At 38.9% G+C, this 22,257-nt stretch overlaps 1 protein-coding gene across 3 annotated transcripts in view; it reads left to right on the top strand.

The window, feature by feature from the left end:
- The window catches only part of xpo1b (exportin 1 (CRM1 homolog, yeast) b), a 29,170-nt gene extending 8,503 nt beyond the window's left edge, over positions 1–20,667 (top strand). The window contains exons 3-25 of one of the 3 annotated variants that reach the window (XM_038299466.1): positions 7–79; positions 978–1,026; positions 1,524–1,585; positions 4,604–4,648; positions 6,069–6,250; positions 7,478–7,526; positions 7,635–7,754; positions 7,848–7,976; positions 8,061–8,219; positions 8,315–8,512; positions 10,311–10,449; positions 11,356–11,537; positions 13,626–13,782; positions 13,873–14,036; positions 14,125–14,259; positions 14,345–14,528; positions 15,279–15,385; positions 16,055–16,249; positions 16,510–16,678; positions 17,117–17,251; positions 17,364–17,523; positions 17,613–17,709; positions 19,259–20,667. In XM_038299466.1, the coding sequence (XP_038155394.1) occupies positions 11–79; positions 978–1,026; positions 1,524–1,585; positions 4,604–4,648; positions 6,069–6,250; positions 7,478–7,526; positions 7,635–7,754; positions 7,848–7,976; positions 8,061–8,219; positions 8,315–8,512; positions 10,311–10,449; positions 11,356–11,537; positions 13,626–13,782; positions 13,873–14,036; positions 14,125–14,259; positions 14,345–14,528; positions 15,279–15,385; positions 16,055–16,249; positions 16,510–16,678; positions 17,117–17,251; positions 17,364–17,523; positions 17,613–17,709; positions 19,259–19,405 (3,033 nt within the window). In that variant the 5' untranslated portion in view covers positions 7–10 and the 3' untranslated portion in view covers positions 19,406–20,667. The remainder of the gene's footprint in view (positions 1–6; positions 80–977; positions 1,027–1,523; positions 1,586–4,603; positions 4,649–6,068; positions 6,251–7,477; positions 7,527–7,634; positions 7,755–7,847; positions 7,977–8,060; positions 8,220–8,314; positions 8,513–10,310; positions 10,450–11,355; positions 11,538–13,625; positions 13,783–13,872; positions 14,037–14,124; positions 14,260–14,344; positions 14,529–15,278; positions 15,386–16,054; positions 16,250–16,509; positions 16,679–17,116; positions 17,252–17,363; positions 17,524–17,612; positions 17,710–19,258) is intronic. The other 2 variants (XM_038299464.1, XM_038299463.1) reach the window with 2 other exon arrangements.
- The last annotated feature ends 1,590 nt before the right edge of the window (positions 20,668–22,257 follow it).

Below are 22,257 nucleotides of genomic sequence, written 5' to 3'. Positions count from 1 at the left end.
TTGCAGTACTATGCTCTTCAGATACTGGAAACAGTTATCAAAACAAGATGGAAGATACTACCCCGAAATCAATGTGAAGGTAAGAGTTTATTTAGTGGTTGATAGAACAGTACTTGGTGACTCAGTGTTAGTGTGGATTTAAATGTTGTGACGTGTGGTTGCCATGCTGAAGAGTATTCCCCTACTAAGCATGCTGGACCGTTTCTGCTCCACTGGCTTGCCATTAATTTTGAGGCTAGCTAAGAGAGAAAAACAACTAAAACACTCCAGCATTTTTTATTTTATTTTAAACTTTGTTTTGTTTGCATCTTTTGAAAGAACTAGATACATAACAACATCTATTGTAATTACATAGAAATAAAGAATCCTCGCTTGTAGTGTTTTGTTTATTAGTTGAGACTTTGTTGAAAATTATTTCTGCTTGTAGAGAAAAATAATCTGTTAACTTGGATCTGCTGCTTTGTGCCTTTGGTGTTTTAGGGAGTGAGGAATGGGTAGTTTAAATTTACTTCCACTGTGTCCTATAATAAGATCTACTGTTCATACACTCAAGTTTATCAGAAATCTAAATACTCATTAGCATTTAGGCCTTAGTGTGTAGTTTAAATAGATTTTTTTATTTTTAAAGGAAAAACATTAGATGATGCCATGTCTATGCGTTGTGTTGGTTGAGTAATTTCATGTGCTAATGAACACATAAATGGTTAAATGCTCGGGTTTTAATTTTTGCCTAATTTCCCATCAGTTTGCTTTGTAAGCACATACAGCTTTAGGCAAGTTGAGATGTGTAAGAGCTTCGAATAGGAGATGACTGATAATTGCCCTCAATTTTATTGTTTAAACAAAAAGAAATGAAAGTGAAACGAAATTGGTAATCAATGTGAAATCAATTGATTCTGCCTCCCTCCATTCTTCTATAATTTTACTAAAAATTCATTTTTCCCATTGACCTAAGACTTACCTGCTTCTGACCGTAGATGCCTGAATTTTGTTCAAGTGGCAAACCCAGTGCAGGGCGACCGGCAAGTATGTCTTTTCCCCCTTGTGTCAGAGTATTGCCTCGTTTTCGGCTCCTCTCACCACACCCCAGCACATAATTTCCAGTACAGCCACAGTCGAGAAGCAAATGCGAGGGCGCTAAAACTAGTGTTTCTTCCCTTTTGTTTTAATATGCTCTGCTCAGATTGATAGTCTTTTCTGTAAAAAGGAAAAAGAATGCAAAGGAAATGTAACTTCCACTGAACTGATAAACGTTTTGCCCTGTTGCAGTTCAGTGGTAGTTGCAGTCCACATTCGTGGTTTACAATTGGCTTTTCATCAGTGTGAAAGTGGAGGGCCACACCTTTTTAGTCTTAATCTGGGAAAAGTTGGAAAGTTAAGCTAGTTTGATGCCAGCAGATTGACTGATTGAGGTTTTTTTTGTAATTTGCTTCAGGCAGCTCGTCATGTCAGGATATGTTGGCATAAATGTTCTTAGAGATAATGCTAACACTTTTCTTCTGATGCCTCTGTGTATTTGCCAGGTATAAAAAAGTATGTTGTTGGGCTCATTATTAAGACTTCCTCTGATGCGTCAAGTGTAGAGGTAAGTTAACTCCTAAAGTAAATCTCTAATTGATGTTTATATCTCTTCACTTTCTATTGTAGAAGTTAGTGTTGTTTTTCTAAGAAATTAGTTCAAGTTCAAAGTGAAACCCTAGATACAAAGATCCATTGTTGAAGAAGGAAATGGCTTATTAGAAATACAAATGTTTTTGGTGTTTGCCAGTTCCCTATCTACACATAGGGCCCTTAATAAATATAATCTACAAACTTCTTTGTAGTTTATCATAAAAGTATTAGGGCCTTAAACTTCATTATTATTTCGAGAATAAAGCTATATTACAAACACAAAGACAATATATTACAGGATAATATGAGCTTATAGTTCTAATATATGAAGAAAAATCTTCAGACGTTATTGAGAAATGAGATGATGTGATCAGTGAAACCAAACTGCAGCATTAGCCTGAGTCAATTATCTAAAATGGTGAAGACTGCTCTTTCTCGTGAGAGTTTGCATATCAGAATATTACCTCATAAGTCTGGTAATATATTATTCTTGTGATGTTACACTTTTATTCTCATAATGTTACTGCTTAAATTTCGTAATATGACTTTATTAACATTATATTAAGACCTAATTTTCATATCGTGTCTAAATTTTAGTTATATTACAACTTTATGCTCTTAATATCACTTTATTCTTGTATTTAAAGAAAAACATTTTCCTAGTATGGCCCCACTACTATGCTGTATCGTTGTGTGTGATGAATCAACAAGGAGTAGATCATAACTGTGATCAAAGGGATTGATGATTTACAGCTGATATTTATTAACATACTTGATAAGTTTGCATGAAACCTTACCTTGCTTTGATATCCCAGTACATAATGTAGTATAGTTGACTGCCCCCAGAAGTCACCTAATTATTAAATTGTGATTGATTATCTGAAGATACACAACTGTTCTGTAAAACCCTCTGAGGATTTTTGCAGAAAATTAGTGCACAAAATCAAGAGCAAGGGGCACAGCAGACAGGTTGGGAAAGGAAGTTGTGCAGATTTGGATTATGAGACAATATCACAAGCTTTAAACTAGGGCTGGAAAATTAATTACATTTGCGATATAATTGCAATTTAGCTAAATGCAATTTTCAAATCGCAGAGGCACTCAATTTTAGAGTAAGCGTAAGACAAGAGTCAAGAGTAAGACACTAAATTTCTCTCTTAGGTGTTTGTAATATGATTGAAGTGGGTCGCACAGAAGGGAACAGGGAGTTGAAGCTAGCACCTAGGTCAATGCAATATAGTAGAAGTAAGAACCTTTTCATTCAACTGTTACAGCAAAGGCCTGCAGCACTGGATTTGGGAAAAGCAGACTTTCAAGGTCATGGAAAAACTGAAACCCTAGAGTAAAAAATTGACACAGTTGTGCTTATTGCAAAGGAAAATCACAATCGCAATATCGGTTGAAAATAATTGCAATGTAGGTTTGTGGCAAAAACTTTCAGCCCTACTTTAAACTTATTCAGGAACTTGGTTTAATTCATGATCTAAATATGGTAAACATATAGCATCACGGCAGATCTAACAAGAAAAGACCAACTAACTAAACTGAAAGGAGATCAACAGATTCTCAACAAGCCTCGCTGCAAAATGTGGAATATTGTGCTCTGGTCAGGATAGACATAATTTGAACCTATTTGCATTACGTCTGAAAATATAGAAAGCTACCATTTAATTCTACACTCACCATTCCCACGGGGGAATGTAGTCACCACATAATGGTGTAGGGCGCTTTGACGGAGATTGAGAAGCTAGTCAGAGCTAAAAATAAAGCAGCCCAGGAAGAACAATCCTATACAAACAGCGAGAGCTATAATGGAATATGGTTTAGATCACAGCACATTAATCTACTTTTTGATGATAAATCACATATGTAATACAGTAGTGATAAAACTTGGAACAGTCACCAGTTATGAATATTTCAGCTATGGTTGGAGATGATAGACATCCGCTAAAGAGACAGGAAAGGTTGACCACTTGGTTGCACATAGAGAACATAGAGTCTGACGGAGGGTCCATGTTGGGCTCCAGAGGTTGGGATTGTTCTTATGTAAGAACATAGCAAAACATTTTCTGATCTTCCTTTTAAGTTTAGATGTAAAAAAGAGTTAAAGATTTTGGAGATCTTAACTTTAAAGTGAGCCCTTTTAAAATTTATTTCATTTTTATTTATTTATTCATTTTAATCAAAAAGCTAAGATATAAGTTCTTAATAAGAGATTGGCAGAGATTAGGACTCAGATATCTTTCAGATAGCACAGTAATAGTAGGGCGTTCATGATGCCAACTGGAAGCTTTTTACTGTTTGATGCTTTTTAACTTCCTGAAGAGCAGGAATGAAAACAAGTTTGGAATTGCACATCAAACTCAAGTTATGATCATAAAACTCTTGTAGGCACTTTATAATGCTGAATAGACCTTCTATAAAGATTTTTAGGTCAATTTGGCTATTTTTATAATGTACTTTTCTTATATTCTTTATTGTCTGATTGCCGGTGGTTTAATAATTGATTGTTGTCTCTTATTTTTTTCATGGGTCGTTTTAATGTCTGGTTTATTATTTGTCCTTTTTGTTTTTAACCTCATAAAACACTCTGTTGCAAATGGTTGCATGGAAAGTACATTATAAGAAAATTGATTGAGTCAACACATTCGTTAGTGAATTGGAATTTTTTTTTTAGTAAAAATGTTGGTATAAAAGCTAAAGAGAACCAATATGACTCACTTAACTGAAGCTTGTAATGTCATCATCGCTAAGGTTCATGGTTAAAATTAGCCGCTAAACATTTCGTTTCTAAAGAAACAACATGGATGTTTTAACCCTGTTTTTTTAAGCAAATGACTAATGTATAAGCCTTGTCCAGAGAATAAACGAGAAACATTTGGACAAACCTCCGAATAGTTTTGTTTGTTCAAACTTAACACGCTGAAGTTCATTTCTATTGCCTTAAAGGAATGTTAATGTTTTTGTTTCATTTTTTTTTTCTCTGTTAAAGAAAGAGAAAGTGTACATTGGAAAGCTGAACATGATCCTAGTTCAGGTAAGTTTCAGCAGAAACATCTAACAGTTTTCAAAGGGTCAATATTGTTTAATTCCTAGCGTGTTTTAGATCTACACTATCCCAATTTACAGTTATTTCACATAACACTGTTTCCTTTACAATTCATATGTACTATTGCAGAGCATGCATGTCCATTATGGAGCTGGACCGAATCAAACATCTTCATACTCGTAGTTACACCAGCCTTTAGAAAAACCCTCTTAAACTAATGTTTTACCTCACAGTCTTACTGTGTCTTACTAATATTTGCTTACTAAGCAAAAGTCAATCAGTTTGTTTTTAAGGCATTTTCAATGTATAAATATTAGTGTAGCAGTGATATATCCAGCTTTGGAGAGAATGTGTCACACAGGTTCAAAGAATTGATAAAAGATGTTATCAACATTTTTAAGAAAGAACAAGATTACCTGTTATCAGTGTAAGACAACTATCACGAAATTTGAGTTGTTTTAGTTAGTTGCTAAATAGGTCTTAATTTATACTACATCTACTTTCTGGGGTTTTGGTGACAGAAAAGTGATACAGATCAGATCACAAACTGTTTTATCAGCTTAAATATTTAAAATTACAGGTTCTAGTGAAGATCTTTTTCAAGCTTTTTCAAGATAAAGAAATAAAATGACCCTTAAACTTTGTTATTCTAGTTATTTTAAAGCTACAGTGTGTAATAATTACAGGGATATACAGTCAGAAATGTAATATATTATACATAACTATGTTATTTATCATCATCTACGAGCTCAGCCTCTTAACCTTAATATTTGCGCTGCCTTAGAATTCGTTATTTATAATTACATAGGAGCGGGTCTCGCAGCAATGGAGGCAGACATCTTTGCACTACGGCAGCGCAGAGGCAACAAACTAGCGATTGCGAGATTGCCCATTACACTCGAAAGTAACTACGGCAAGTTGAGAGAGATGAACTGAGACGGTACTGAACACACAGACTAATGAAATACTATCTGTAAAATTATCTATGTAAACAAACCTCATCACTTGAGAAGGTAGGTGATGCGGACGTCGTGGAAGACATTTTGTCCCGTAACGCTCGCCGTACTGTTGGGGGGGGGGAGAAGCGGTGGGGGGAAGATGTTAATGTTGCTGCGGTCTGCAGTCTGGACGTTAGATGTCGCTGAAAATTACACACTGTAGCTTTAATATATTTTATTTCATCATATTATATCACATTCTTAGGATGGTGATACAATATTAACTATATTTATTGGCCTTAAGTACATGTTCATCACATAGATCTTCATTTATAACCATATATAGTAGCAAAACCCCCAACCTCTCAAGTTTTCTATTTGAGCAGAATAAAGTGTCCCTTTTATTTATCTTTACAATGACACAACCTTAAGTAAGCCTTGTCTAATAAAATGCAACACTTTCTTCACAGATCCTAAAGCAGGAGTGGCCCAAACACTGGCCCACCTTCATCAGTGACATTGTAGGTGCAAGCCGCACCAGTGAGAGCCTCTGTCAGAACAATATGGTCATTCTGAAGCTGCTCAGTGAAGAAGTCTTTGACTTTTCCAGTGGACAGATGACTCAGGTCAAGGCAAAGCACCTGAAGGACAGGTGAGAATCAGAGATGGTGGTGCCGTTTGCTAAACCTGGCTGCATCCAGAAACAAAACCAGTTTAACAAACCTTTGTTTTTTTGAGGGCCCAATAATAATTTACATTAAGACCAGAGGTGATTCATGCCTTTGTGTCTTCTTTACTGTAAATGCTGTTTTTGCAATTAACTAACTACTATTGTTAAGTAGGGGTGTGGGAAATAATCGTTTTGGCGATATATCGTGATATTCGGCTGCCCAATATAATATCGATCTTTCACTTCTTAGTATCGATTTTCAAATAAAAAAAAGGGTTACAAAAAACATTGATGGGAAAATGGGCCACCTCTGCACCAACACTGGCAGAAAGCGCTGTGGAGCCCTTTAACTGTGCGTGCAGCACCAAATCTGTATTTGCGGCAGTCACAGTGGAAGAAAACCCCAAACAACATGGATAATAATACCTAATCAATATTTTCTGATGAAAACATACAGCACTTGCTGTTTTATCTCATCATTTGATTTTGATAGCTGGGGAAAATATGGCAATATATAGTGATACTGCAATATTGTGATAATATCGTATCGTGACCCAAGTATCGCGACATGTATCGAATCGCAACACTCATGCCAATACTCACCTCTATTGTTAAGGTGTATGTGTTTTCTTAGACTATACATATTTTTTACCTTGTGGCCTTTCAGCAGGCTTTTAGTATTTAAAACAGTTTGTTTTTCCAAATAATCATCGTAAAAAACTTCCATTTATACATTCATGGCAGTAAGCTGTGTTGTGTTCCCTCTATAAACTGAAACATCTCCAAAGAAGGACATGCTGAGCAAGCAAGAGGAAGACTCTCCCTCCTGGCTCATGTGACACAATTGTCCCTCAAGAAAATCCAATTATTTAAACACCGTTTTGGCTCTGATAAAAATGCTGTAAAATTGGTTAAATAAATGAATGAATAAATGATTATCCCAAAAGCTAATCTGAAGGTGAATATGAGAGGCTGATCCTACAGTGGTAAGAGGTGTCATTCATTAAGCTCTGCTAACAGACAATACTGGAAGGAACTGAAAAGTTGCACCCAAAAGTTCTAAACGTACATCTTTGATCTGGGCTTCTCTATCCCTGTGGAGGCCGTCGGATAACCACAATAACCCAATTAATAAAAAAAAATAATCCAATATTACAAATATGGACTATAGAAAGGGCTAAAATGTATGTGTTCTTATTTTTGTTCCAGCATGTGCAATGAATTCTCCCAGATATTCCAGCTGTGCCAATTTGTCATGGTATGATATTCACCATCTTGTTTTTTTTCTCTATATATATTCATTGATTTGTAATCCTCTTCATACCAATTTGGTATTCATGTTTTTTTGTCTTCTTTTGTCCTAAAGGAAAATTCCCAGAATGCTCCTTTGGTCCACGCTACCCTGGAGACGCTACTCCGTTTCCTGAATTGGATCCCACTGGGATACATCTTTGAAACAAAATTAATCAGCACATTGGTGTATAAGGTGTGAATCATAAGTTAACTCTTGTTTTTCTGTCCAAATGCAACTCAATCATAGATGGTTAAATAACTAATATCCTGCATGTACCCTACGCAGTTTCTGAACGTTCCCATGTTCCGCAATGTGACGTTAAAGTGCCTAACAGAGATAGCTGGAGTAAGTGTGAGCCAGTATGAGGAACAGTTTGTTACCCTCTTCACACTGACAATGTGTCAGCTCAAACAGGTGGGTCAAACAAAGCTTTTTCACACATTTCTCTCCCATCTTAGAATCCCAGTTAAACTCTTAACATGAACCGTTTCTATCAAGATGCTGCCTCTGAACACCAACATCCGACTAGCCTACGCCAACGGGAAGGATGACGAGCAGAACTTCATCCAGAACCTCAGTCTGTTCCTGTGTACCTTCCTCAAAGAGCATGGGCAGCTCATTGAAAAGCGTCTCAACCTCAGAGAGACGCTAATGGAGGTGGGAGGAAATCTCATTAAAAACGGTTTCCTTTCTTTCAAGTTGCTGTGGAAAAATGATGTATTCTCTCTATCTCACCTCTCTACCTCTATCAGGCTCTCCACTACATGCTCCTGGTGTCAGAGGTCGAAGAGACTGAGATCTTTAAAATTTGCTTAGAGTATTGGAACCACTTGGCTGCTGAGCTTTACAGAGAGAGCCCGTTCTCCACATCTACATCCCCTCTGCTCTCCGGCAACCAGCATTTTGATGTGCCGCCTCGCAGACAGCTCTATCTCCCTGTTCTGTCTAAGGTACCAGCAGCTACAACCCCAAGTTTTGGGGCTTAAAGTGATTTTAACTGATATGTCCATTAGAAATTAGCCCCTCGATCACATGCTTTATGTTCCTGTAAAATAAATGTATGTGGTTTAATTCTGGCTGGATATTTGCCATCCCTTCTAGGCAGTCTTTTAGTTTGTCTAAATTGACCGTTTTCCTGACACAGACTTGGACTTCAGGTAAAACCCAAAGGTTAATGTTAGACGGCTTTATCTGCTCCAAAGTCATATTTGCTCTGTTTATGTCAACATATCAACCTGCTAGTTGTGGATTGAGGTGGAGTTGATTTTGGAGGTAGTCTTCCTTTGTAATATTACGCCTACTGCACTAGTCCCTCTAGCAGCAAAACGTCATCATCACCATGCATTAAGGGCGAATTATACTTCTGCACCCGCACACATCAAATGTCCAAGCATCTGGTCGCAAACCAGTTTTGCTGGTGTGCTTCTACAACGTTGGTCTGGAATTTCTAAGGACGTACAGCAGTTTCCTGCCAAAGCGCAAAGGGGAGCCTATTTGAGAACTCGCAAGAACTTCGGCGGATGGTCACGAGAACTTCTTCTCCGGTGCCTGCAGGAGTGTTTATTTTTCAAAACATCATGTCTGAGGCATTGTACAAGTGGTTGTACTTCCAAACCTCCTCGATCAAACTTTCGTTGTGGTTATCCATTGTTGTTATTACTCCTCGGTTTTTAGAAATGGCGTAGCCCGGCACTAAACCGAGTAGGGACGACCACACAGACAGCCGGAAAGGCATACCAAGGACCAATCACAGCTGCTTTTGTCGGCGAACTTTCTCTTGAGGTCTGCGAGATTTTAATGCAGATAATTTTGCGATAAGGCACAACTTGCTTGCTTTTGTCTGAAGTACTGAAGGCTTTCGAAGGCCAATTTCCTAAAATTCCCAACATGCCCTAGAATTTCATAGGCCATTTCTGTAAGACTGGTTAAAAGCCAAAAGTGGCTGGCTGACTGTGTCCATCTCTGTATTTATTACAGTTTAAACATCTCTTTCTAATGCTGCATATAGAAAAGTTGTCACTTATTTTACAATCTCAGATCAACCCAAACATTTTGTTTCTGCTTCCAGAGGTGAGATATGGATCAATATTAGTGGGACCTCAGTTTCACTCAGAGGAGCAAACAACTGAACAACATTGCTAAAACAGCGGACATTTTCTCCAAATCCTTGAAATTAGAGTTACAGCACTGATCAGGTGGTTAAAGATGCAGTAGATTGAAGTTCAAAGCCTCAGTGTTAAATGCACAAAATTAAATCAGACTCACGGCCATAATCACTGTAAAACTCTGATCACCGAACATATGATTCAACTAGTTTGTTGCTGTGAGGTTATAGACAATTAGAAAGTTGGAGATTTTTAAGACATTGACAGCGATGAATTTTCATACCTATCATTTCATTAATCAATGGTGACATGGAGCAGATGACATGCAGGGAGCTAAGCTGTTTTTACCTGTTGGATCCAGGGACGTCTTAGCTCACAGTCAGGCTAGAATCAGTTGGCAGCTTTGTAAGACATGTGGCTGCGGAACTGCTGCCAAAAAGTCACTACTTAACCTGATACTAATAAATTAGTAGCCACTAAAGTAGTCTAAATAATTTCCCCTCTGCTGAATCCTAATATGTCATTGATGTGGGGTATGTGAGTATTAGCAAAAGTAAGTTATACATGTGAACAATGAGTATGAATATGTTTGTGCAGGTGAGAGAATTGGTTTACCTGAAAGAGGATTTAATTTCTTTTGCAGGTGCGTCTCCTGATGGTCAGTCGGATGGCCAAACCAGAGGAAGTCCTCGTGGTGGAGAATGATCAGGGGGAGGTTGTTCGAGAGTTCATGAAGGACACAGATTCCATCAACCTCTACAAGAACATGAGGGAAACCCTTGGTAGGAGTTAATTATGAGGGCATCTGGAGTTAACATTTTCTCCAGAGGATCTTATGGCCAGATTTACTATTTCTCTGTAGTCAGGTCCTGCAAATCTAATCCGTTAGATTATTATTGCTGTTATTGTAGGAAGTCTAATATTTGTGTTGTGGGAAATGTTTTCACTGTATTCTCTACAGGGTCCTATATGGCCCAGTCCTAATTTGAAGGTCGGTGCAGTCTTAGAAACGAACTGTGACATCAACGATGTAGGTGATTACCCATACTCGCGCTAATTCACCCACATCAGTAAATCTGGCCTTAAGCCCACAGCTTCTTGGTCAGTACCACAAAAAGCATTATGTTGTATTTCATGCATAGCTCCTTAATTAATGCATCCATAGCTGTATTTATTGTCTCTGAACAATCACCCAAGAGCCGGTGAATTTGTCTGAGCACCACTGTAATATTTAAACATTGTAGGAGAATCGGCCGTTAGCACTGCCGGCTGGCTGGAGCCTTTCTGTGCGTCTGCGTGGACTTCCTCCCGGTGCTCTGGTTTTCTTCCTCAGTGCAAAGAAAAGCAGGTTAGATGGATTGGAAACTCAAAAGACTGATCCAGGCAGACTTCAGATCTTTCTCTAGACGAGGATAAGATGTTTTAAATTCTGGATGCGTTTAGGGAAAGATGTAGCTTTTATAGTAATATTGACAAATAGGTGGTGAGGATCATTTCTTATCTGTTTGGCCTTAGTAAGAGTTATGATGAGTGCCATGCAGCACTCTGACCATCAAAAGTTCATTCACTCTTTGCTCATTCGGTTTCTATTTTTTTCATACTTTTTTGTTGTTCTGACTGATTTAATTTTCTGTTAGAAAGATGTTATACTCTGGCTAATCATTTGGTTGTGTTTCACCCTCCCCTAGTGTACCTGACTCATTTGGATTATGCGGACACAGAACGTATAATGACAGAGAAGCTTCACAACCAGGTGAATGGGTCCGAATGGTCCTGGAAAAACCTTAATACGTTGTGTTGGGCCATCGGCTCAATCAGTGGGGCCATGCATGAGGAGGATGAGAAGAGATTCCTTGTTACTGTCATTAAGGTAAGGTAGTAGAGTTGCTGTTGAAAATACTTTTTATATTGAGCATGAAAAACGGTTGAAATGATGTGCTTTATGTATTTCATTTTGGTCCAAATTTGAGCACATGAACTAAATTAACTAATGCTTCATATGGTGCCTTTGAGGCGTACATTCTTGGCTGTTTGCTTAGGGCAGTTGTCCTGCTGGAAGGTAACCCTTTAACTCTCAGTTCTTTAGCAACATCTACCTGGTTTTCAACCATAATTGTCTTGTATTAAACTCATAACATCCTCACATTAATTCATTTCAGAAATATTTAATTGACCCCAAAGTGAAATTAACCATAATTGTTTCTAAGTCTGATGAAGAAAAACATTCCAACTTAGGCTGCACTATGGTTTGCAACACGCTGTTGCAACATCTGTGTGTTCAATATGTATAGCACAAAGGGCTGTTTGAAGTACGATAATTGTTGGCCAATATGTTTAAAGTGTTGCAAACTTGCATTTTACCAACTAATGTAATATTTAGTTAGTTGCACAGAGACTTGCAGTGGTAGTTGCTCACCGTAGACCTGAATAAAGCTGCACTAGATGCCTATGGTTGCATAGCGTAGATGGCACAGATTAGAAAAGGGGGAAGAAAGGGATAGCAATTATCTTTGCGTCTTTCTCATAGCTTTATGCCTCTGGACCAGAATGCTCATTCTCATTGACCAGAACACCTTCTATGGTTAATTGTTAACTGCATCCCTAACATGGGTTATGACATCTGCTAACAAATCTTCTTAGAGTTTTCTTGTGTGACTGCATAGAAAACCAGTCTTTCTGCTGTCAACAGATTCTCATACCCTGAGCTTTTATGTCTGTAGGTACTAAATAGTCCTCTTGGCTGCTCTTGGCTTTAGTTAAGATTAACAGCCATCCTGGGCTGTTAGTTGTGTAATAGTATATATTCGCAGATGATTGATTGAGGAGTTGCGTGATTAGAAGACTTGTGAGGGTAACTGGTTGGCCCAGATTTCGTTTTGTGTCATTTGAATAAAAGGGGCTAAAAGCAGATGGATGGAGTGCATTTCTGATTTTTATTTTAAAACATAGAAAAGCAAAAGAATTGTAATAAAAAAAAAAAAGTTTTAAACACATGACTATGCATGCAAGGTGCTGTAGGACATCCCAGAAAAGTGTGAATGACAATGAGCGTGAATGGCCTGTGTAGCATCACCTTAATGGTAGCTTTGAATAAAATAGACTGATTAAGAGTAGAAGAATGGTCTCAGATAAGGTTGGGCGATATCTGGACATTTTCAAACTGGTATTTGTCAGCCCTAACAAATGGCGATGGATGATATATTTGCACAGGTGACTTTAGTGGCAAAGACAAGCACACCCTCAGTGCGCCTCTTCTGCACCTCTGGTAATGTTGTTAACCACCAGCGCACACTGCTGAAACCCAATAAGTTAAACATATTTGTTTTCCTGTCAGAAATGTATGTTTCATTCAGTGGAAATGGCTTCCTCTTTTCCAGTTGTTATGACTATATTATTTGACATTAGAGTTTTTTGGTCGTTATATATTAATCTGAATGTGCAAAATTAAACAGACTGGAAAAAAAGTTTTTTTTTTATTTTTTTATGGAAAGCACACAGCTTCATGGATACATTCACACCGGAGGCAGTGGAAAGGGCCCTGGCGGTGAATTCACATAGAATTCCTATACAAATCGCGCGGCAAAGCAGCCAACAGTGAACTCCACGCAGTGAGCTGTTAAACTGCTGGAAGGAGTTTAGTGTACCCTTTAAAGACTGCATTTTTTTTCGTAATGGGCTGCGCTCTTATAAAAAAAAGTCGTAGAAGAGCTGAGTCTATTGCTGATGGTTGATAGATTCGTCCAATTGCCCAACCTTATTGTCCAAGCTTTAATCTGCAAATCACACTGCTAGCAAAGAACTAAAAAAGATGATCAGGTTTGGTAAAGAAGTTTTAAGGTAATGGGAATGGTGTCCTAGTGATTAGAGCATTGCAATAAACACAATGATTGTTCTGGAAGTGCTAAAATTGCTGATTAAAAATGTTTTTTGTTTTTGTTTTTTTTTGTCACTTTTGCAGGATCTGTTGGGTCTGTGTGAGCAAAAGAGGGGAAAAGACAACAAGGCCATCATTGCTTCAAACATCATGTACATCGTTGGCCAATATCCACGTTTCCTCAGAGCCCATTGGAAGTTCCTGAAAACTGTTGTCAACAAGCTTTTTGAATTCATGCATGGTGAGTATTAACATATGTTGTTGTTTTTCATTAGCTAGTTTAGCTAATTTTATTTTTTTTAACATTATCATATGTTTGTTTTCCAACCAGAGACCCATGATGGAGTTCAGGACATGGCATGTGATACGTTCATTAAGATAGCGCAGAAGTGTAGACGTCACTTCATCCAGGTGCAGGTGGGAGAGGTGATGCCATTTATTGATGAGATCCTCAACAACATCAACACCATCATTTGTGACCTCCAGCCTCAGCAGGTTAGCAGACCTCAGGTTAAATCCAATGTTAGTGGGGACCTGAAAAGGTCAGTCTTTCATGCACGGCTTTTTTCTTTTCTTTGTGCAGGTTCATACGTTCTATGAGGCAGTGGGTTATATGATTGGAGCCCAGACAGACCAGGCTGTTCAGGAACACTTGATAGAAAAATATATGCTGCTGCCTAATCAGGTGTGGGACAGTATCATCCAGCAGGCAACTAAGGTGAGAGAACTTGAGTCCTTGTGACATGTTCACTTTACAGAGAAGGATTTTAAGGATTGGTAACCACTGCCTTGCCTGTCCTCAGAATGTCGACATCCTGAAGGACCCAGAGACGGTCAAACAGCTGGGCAGCATCCTAAAGACCAACGTTCGAGCCTGCAAGGCTGTGGGTCACCCTTTTGTCATCCAGCTGGGTCGGATTTATCTGGACATGCTCAATGTCTACAAGTGCCTCAGCGAGAACATCTCTGCTGCTATTCAGACCAACGGTAATGAAGTTGTTCTCATCATTTACTCATTGGTTCACATTAGCAGTAAGCTGAACAGGAGGAGTCCTAATGCTGTTTTATAAATGTCCTTCCTGGGCATATGGCTGCTGGAAACGAAACAAGATTTGTTTTTATCCAATAAATGTGAATAAAATAAACTTTAAGGGGAAATTATTTTATTTTTTTAATCGATTCTGCGTATGTTGATATAGATGTGACCTTCTGTCAGCAGGTGATAGTTGGGATCTGTTTATCATGTTTATCAGTGATGACAGCACTTAACCTAGTATACTCTGGCATGTTATCTGTGCTTTATGGTAATGCCTATGTAAATGCATCTCTGTAGCACTGTAAAATTGACAGGAGGTGACAGAAGTGCTTAACAATCAGTTCTAAACATTTAAATATTGAGGCAACAAATAAAGAGTTATGCCAGACTATCAGATCTATTAATGTTTCATATTCTGCTTCAGTTAAAAGATCTGATTTCAGCATAACGTTAAAACGTTCAACACTCAGCAGTCCTGATTTTAGGTTGTAAATATTCCAGCAGTTGTTGTAATGAACTGATTGGCTTTAAACTTCTATATGGTGACACAACTTCTGCCACTACCTGTTTTGTTTTGTTTCCTCTCCCTCTTCAAGTATATTTACTTTTAATTAACATTGTTTAAAAAAGAAGCGAATGTCTTTTTTGTTGTTACACAATGAAAAGAAGCTGTATGTGTGAACCGCTTCTCCGTGGTGCAGGTGAGATGGTGACCAAACAGCCACTGATCCGGAGTATGCGAACGGTGAAACGGGAGACGTTGAAACTGATATCAGGCTGGGTCAGCCGATCAAACGACCCACAGATGGTGAGATCTGGCTTTTGATGATTATCTTTCAAAAGTATTTGAAACCTTTAGGGTTTTTTTTTTCTGTATTTTACAATAACTACCTGACGTTTTTCCTGTGTGAGCTGGTGGCTGGTATCTGGTTCCCCTTTATCTGATATCCCTAAATAACATCCCCAATAAGCAAATGGAGTACACTGGTGGATAATTTAATCTGTGTTATTTGATCACATCTGTTCAGAGGTTTATATGAAAATAACTTTTTTTTTAATAGAAAGGATGGGTAAGGTGGTCGACTTGGATAGAAGTACGGATGCAACGAAACGGGACAATCCTGTCAGAGATTTCGCGACAGGACTGAGACGAGGCTGGATGTTGATGTTTCCGTAAAACATGAACAACGTGATAATTTAGACCAAAGCACAGTCCTGTTAGGGCGGCTCAGTTTTTTAGCGTGATTAAATTCTAACTTTCTGATAGGCAGTCAGAAAAACAAAACTGGTTTTGATGTAAAAAGATAAGTTAAATTATATAAGCAGAGATCCTTGTTTATAAACAAATGTTGATGCTTTAAATAATTGTGACCTCTAGTAATTTTATCTCTTGTGCGTCGTTTTTCATGGGCAGACATGTTTTTCTTGTAATGTTGCGTTCTTAGTCCGGTGAACTGACTTTCCCTTCACCATCCAGGTCGGCGAGAACTTTGTACCTCCACTTCTGGATGCCGTCCTCATTGACTATCAGCGCAATGTTCCCGCAGCCCGAGAGCCTGAGGTGCTCAGCACCATGGCAACCATCGTCAACAAGCTGGGAGGTCACATCACCAGTGAGATCCCACAGATCTTTGACGCCGTCTTCGAGTGCACGCTAAACATGATCAACAAGGTAGGAAAAAATACTGATGATCTCCCTGAAATCTGGTTGATGTCCTGCCTTTAGGATCATGCTGTCACTGCAAACTGTTTAGAAATGATACTCTGACTAATTTAAAAGTTTCCAATGGTTCTTTCTATCATTTTAAATGAGTGGCCTCAGCTTGTACACATCTAATGCATTATTAACAGACATTAAGTTTTGAGCTGCAGAATGAAAAGGAAGCAAATAAAAACCTGATGGTGTTTCTTTTTTTTTTTTTTTGTAAACAGAACTTTGAGGAGTATCCAGAGCACAGGACCCACTTTTTCTATCTACTGCAAGCTGTGAACTCCCACTGCTTCCCTGCATTCCTGGCCATCCCTCCTGCCCAGTTTAAACTGGTCCTCGACTCCATCATCTGGGCCTTCAAACACACCATGAGGAACGTGGCCGACACTGGTACGGTTGAAATTTGTTTTTATATTCTTTATAAAGATGGTTCCATCTTCATGGTTTGACTCTTGAGTCTAGAACCTGCAAGAAAAAGAATTAAGTTGATGAAAAATAATGTTTTCGGTGTGGAGCACAGCCGGTTTGGTGTTTTTTGGGGGGTTCATCTGTATTTCCTACCTTTTCACCAGTCATGCCCTGTACTGCCCCCTGTACCAGCGTCAGCAATAACACCTGTAGTGCATGTTCAGGCTTGCTGGCGGTCCGCGGAGACCTGCTAGGCACCCATAAGCATTACTATAACTCAGCTGTATCTGTGCAGACTCTTTCTTCCTCAGTATTTATTGACAGCTGCAGCTGAGTTCATGTCAGAACACGCAACATAATGAAGTAAGATGCAAATGTTGCTTTGATCAATGGTGAGAACTGTGTGCGTGTTCCTATCAGGTCTGCAGATTCTGTACACGATGCTGCAGAATGTGGCCCAGGAGGAAGCTGCTGCTCAGAGCTTCTACCAGACATATTTCTGTGATATCCTGCAGCACATCTTCTCTGTGGTCACCGACACGTCACACACTGCCGGTGAGCTCACCCAACATTTTAAGGAACACGACAAAAAGCAAGCAAGCACAAAGAATCAAAGGGGGACGGTTGATATTAAAATAAACTGTCCTGTGTCTGTGTGTGCATGCAGGGCTGACTATGCATGCATCCATCCTGGCCTACATGTTCAACCTGGTAGAGGAAGGAAAGATCACTGCAGCTCTGAACCCTGGAAATCCCAGCAACAACCAGGTGTTCATCCAGGAGTATGTGGCCAACCTGCTGAAGACTGCTTTCCCCCACCTACAGGAGTGAGTCTAAACACCACACACGCTCTGATTCAGTGACCCCACAATCATTCTCCCATGTTTATGGATGTTTGTGCTTCTGCCTGTCTCAGTGCCCAGGTGAAGGTGTTTGTGACAGGGCTGTTCAGTTTAAACCAGGACATTCCTGCATTTAAGGAGCACCTGAGGGACTTCCTCGTGCAGATAAAGGTGAGCCTCCTTTGCATACACCAGCTTTATTTCTCTCTCACAGAAACGGCTAAAATCAGTGCTATTTCCGAGGTGTCTAAATGTTTGCTGTTGATAAATGCGAACTAACCCCAGCCCTGCTGCATACTGCTGTGGAGGCAGAGGTGTTGTTCCCTCTCACAGAGGTTATCAGAGACAACATAGCTTCCTGCTTAGCTGCTGTTTCCACAAATAACCAGGTTGCTCTTGGACGTTTATGGAAGGGCATCTCTTTACCTCTGCTAGTTTATTGTTAGAATGGAAACATGAATCAAATTGCCAGAATTTAAATTTGTCCACAGACTAAAATATGTTTGATTGTTAACTTTTAATATATTTCAAAGTTTTGTGGCTGAACCGGGATGGGCTCATTTCTGTTGAAAAACTTTAACAGCATCTAAATATTGTACAGCCTTCTGCAGTCAGCGCTCTGTATTTGAGTGATTTCTATTTGGATTATATTGCTTTTTCAACTCACTTTATGGAACCGATAATTAAACAGATTCAAAGTCAATACCTTGCTCTCTATTTTTGGCTTTATTAAAACAAAGCAGTCCAGTTCAGTTGCATATTTCTGGTAAAGATTGAAGTTTTCGAGCTGAGGGAACCCAGCAAATTACATAAGGTCACTGAATGCAGCAATCTCTCCTCCTCATCATAGAAAAAAGTGAAAACATTAAGCAATGAACTTTGCAGCAATCCCCCATATATTAAACGATTTAGGTGGTGCAGACATCCTGACCAGTCTATTTCCGGTCAGAGCCGATTCTCTATTGTAAGAAACTGCATGGCATTCAGATTCTGTCATATTTTTTTTTTTTTAACACTGAAAAAAATCACAACATGAGGGAAGATGTTCATTTCTGGGTTTGACCTGCCAACAAAGGAAAATCTGGTTTTGGGTGCTTCCGTAATTGGTCAGATCAGCCACCATAAAACATGGTCAAACTATTTTTAAAACAAAAAGTTCATTGTAAGCAATTCATAGTCTGATAGAGATAAACATCAGCTACTTTATTTATTTCCTCGTGGAGTTGATCTTCGTTTTATCTCCTAAAAGCTCAAAAGGATCAAACAGAAAACCTCAATCAATCATCTGCTGCTGAAAATCCCTTTTGGTTTTGAGTCGTGGCAGCTTGACACGCCTCGGTGAAAATACGCCTCCTCAGGCTGTGATACTTCACACATTACAGTATTATATGAGTATTGTAGGAAAACTTAAAATCAAGGTTTGGAAGTTTTTGGGATTCTCTTAGTAATATCTGAGTCTGCTTTAAAACCTTCACCTTTCTCTGTTGGCTTGGCAACGGTAACTTAAAACCTTAAAAATGGAAAAAACCTGTAGCGAAAATGTTTTTGCTCACCAGAGCTCACTTTCTGACATGTTCAGCTCTTCTGTCCCTGTCGTTTTCATTCTGGGTTAGTGGGCAGATGGTTCAACGTCCTGCTAGGCTAACCATCAGCTTATGTATGGACAACGGTGAGTTCAGTGGAAAGCTAACTGCCATGTTTCCTTTGTTCTGTTCTTCAGGAGTTTGCAGGGGAGGACACGTCAGATCTGTTCCTGGAGGAGAGGGAAGCATCCCTCCGTCAGGCTCAGGAGGAGAAACATAAGATCCAGATGTCTGTGCCAGGCATCTTGAACCCTCATGAAATCCCAGAGGAGATGTGTGACTGAACCTCCGCTCCAGCAAACATGTACAGTATCCCAAAAACAAACCAACCCCTAATCACAACAAAACCTAAGAGAAGCACTTGGTGGAGTATGGTGGGAGGTAGCTCCGCCCACCCTCTGCAGAGCGGGCTGTCCCTTTGGATGTTTGTTGACCAAAATAATGCCAATATCATCATGTAAATGATTAGCGTGTCACTTTGTGGCCCTTTTTACATACTGTGCGTTTTGTATGGAGACCTTTTTGTGTATTTCCTTTCCAGCGGTAATGTTTCGGTGGTCTTTGGTCCATCCCAGACCTGCATGATAAACAAAGTTTAACCATCTTGATTTCTGTTCACATACTTATGTTTCCCAGTTCTTCCCTTTCTGAAATGTGTTTATATGTAAATATCTTTAAACAGTCTGAGCGAAGTGTTTGTCAGGTCAACAGAGGCTTCATTCGATTGGGGGGGGTGTTTGTGCCACAAACGCTCCTATTCTGTTAGTGTCCCATGATTCTGTGGGGGAATGTGAATCTACCGGAAAACGAATGAAGGCTGAGAGATGCTGCTTTATGCTTCTGCATCTGTTGCTCACAAGTTAACAGTTCATCTGAAAACTAACCTGCTGTCAGCAGGAGGGTTTTTTTTTTTTTTTTTTTTTAGGAAAAACACAACCGGATATGTGCATATCATCCCGATTGTATAGCATCCTGATACTATGGGAACACTTTTTGTTATTCTTATATTCTGTCGTTTGTTTTGTCCTGGATGTGTGCGTGTGAGTGCTGTCGCTCAGTCGACATCAGCGTTTTGTTTTCCTCTAAGAGGATTGTTGCTCATGTGCGAGCCTTCATCACTGGGATGTTTTCCGGACGAGGCGGGCGTATTTATGGGTTTCTGGTTGGTTGCATCTTTATAATGACTCCTGTTGAACTCGGATGGATTTCACCATTTTGAACTCTACTAATTTAGGTTGTTTACCATTTAGTTATGTGTCAGGACACTACCTGATAGAGCAAATTTAAGAAAATAAATATGGGTTTACATTTAATTTTGTATTTTTTTTTTTTTTTTTGCATTTCATTTGTATCTGTTTTAAGTTCTGTTTAAATAAACAAATAGGCTTTTTGTCCTGGTAGAACTTTATTTGCCAACGAGTTTAATTAAGAAAGAATGTATAAATCCGATTAAGTACCCGATCTCTAATGGCTAATTTCCCTTCTCAAGGTGTTACTTTGTTGTGAACTTTTTGAACTGATTAAAGTTGAGAATTTTATAACCACACCTTGGACCAGGTGTCTTTTTCCTTGTTCCTCTGTTTTTTTTATCTACTTACTGTCTATCCATTCTATCTGTCCTTTTCCTCCTTCATCCCTATGCTTGTCCCATAATTTATTTTTTGTTCATCCTCTGTCCTGACAATCAATAACCAACAACCATCTATCTTCCAGTTATCATCTATCACAGGGTTTATACAGGAATGATTAACTCTTAGAAATAATTTTAATGCCATCAACAAATACCCATGACTCTCATATATATACATGGCAAATTCCTTCATCTTTTCCGTCGGCACGCTGCAATTCCTCAATTTCCAGCCACTTTTGTTATAATTAGCACTTTCCCCATTCTCTAGCCTTTTCTCTGCAGCAAGCTTCTTTTCCAAACATACGGCTTTACGATCAACCGGAAGCAGTTCCACGCAAATATATTGCGATATATTTGCAAATATATATATTGTTTTTTATAAACTTTTTTTTTTTTAATAAGGCATTTTAAATGCCAAAATCATTGCATTTAATGACTTTTAATGCCAAATCAGGCTTTAATTTCATAAATAATTATTTAATGACCCGCGGAAACCCTGTATCAGCCATCTGTTTTACCTTCCATCTATTGTGGCTTTGGACCATCCAAACTTTCTTCACATAGTATTTAATCCAATATTCATCTGTTATTCCATTATTTATTATTGGACCCAAATTGCACATTAAGTTGTGGAAAAGTTAGGAATTCTGACAAGAAATGAGAGTAGAAACCCTGACTCCATAAAGGTTCGTAAAGTGAGCTAAAGGACCTCAGCCTCTCACAGTGATGCAAAAATAAGCATGAGATGATGGATGTCCCCCTTCGTACGCACACCGCGACATCCGACCATTTCCGCTTGGTCTCATTTGGCCCAGGTTGCTGCTGTGTAAACTAATCCTGCCTCTAATCCCTGTTAACATACTGGTATTACATCAAAGCCTATGGTGACACTCCATGCCTGAAAGGCAAAACTTTCATCTTGACTGAACCCTGTCAACCTTTCATCTGTGATGCAACTAGACACAGCTGCTGGACGATGGGGTGGGAAGAAAAATTTTCTGCTCACAAAGAAATAAACAGTCTCTTATTTTTGTTGTTAGTTTTATTTACACTTAAAGAGGAGGTGTCCATTTAAACCTCAGTGTGCAGCAACAGGTGGGAACAGGGCGGGGCTAATTTACTCTGCTACAAGCTCCCCAATTCTCAGTCTCTTCCACATCTTTAAGTTATTTAAATCCTCTAAACATTTACAGACCTTAATACCAGTACCCTATGTGCCAAATAAAGACAAATGTTGATCAACAAGGTAACAGAGGCATCTTAAATTGGCCTCAGCACATCAAAATCAGCGTTGGCGGACTCCAGTCCTTAAAAATGGTGCCTGTTTTAGATGTCCTGTTGGTTCAAAACACCAGAATCAAATTGTTAAATTATATGGTCTCTGTAAGGAGGTCATGAAGCCACTAATTTAGCAGCATCGGAACAGGGACACGTTTTTTAACAGGCAGGAAGTGAATACTGCTGCTCTTAATGGTTAAGAGAAGCATAGCTGTCCACTAAAACCAA

Source organism: Cyprinodon tularosa, unplaced genomic scaffold, assembly GCF_016077235.1.
Source record: "Cyprinodon tularosa strain WSP-4 unplaced genomic scaffold, ASM1607723v1 ctg43, whole genome shotgun sequence".
NCBI lineage: Eukaryota > Metazoa > Chordata > Actinopteri > Cyprinodontiformes > Cyprinodontidae > Cyprinodon > Cyprinodon tularosa.
The sequence above is the reverse complement of the archived record's forward strand: the minus strand, read 5'-3'. Positions and strand labels throughout refer to the sequence as shown.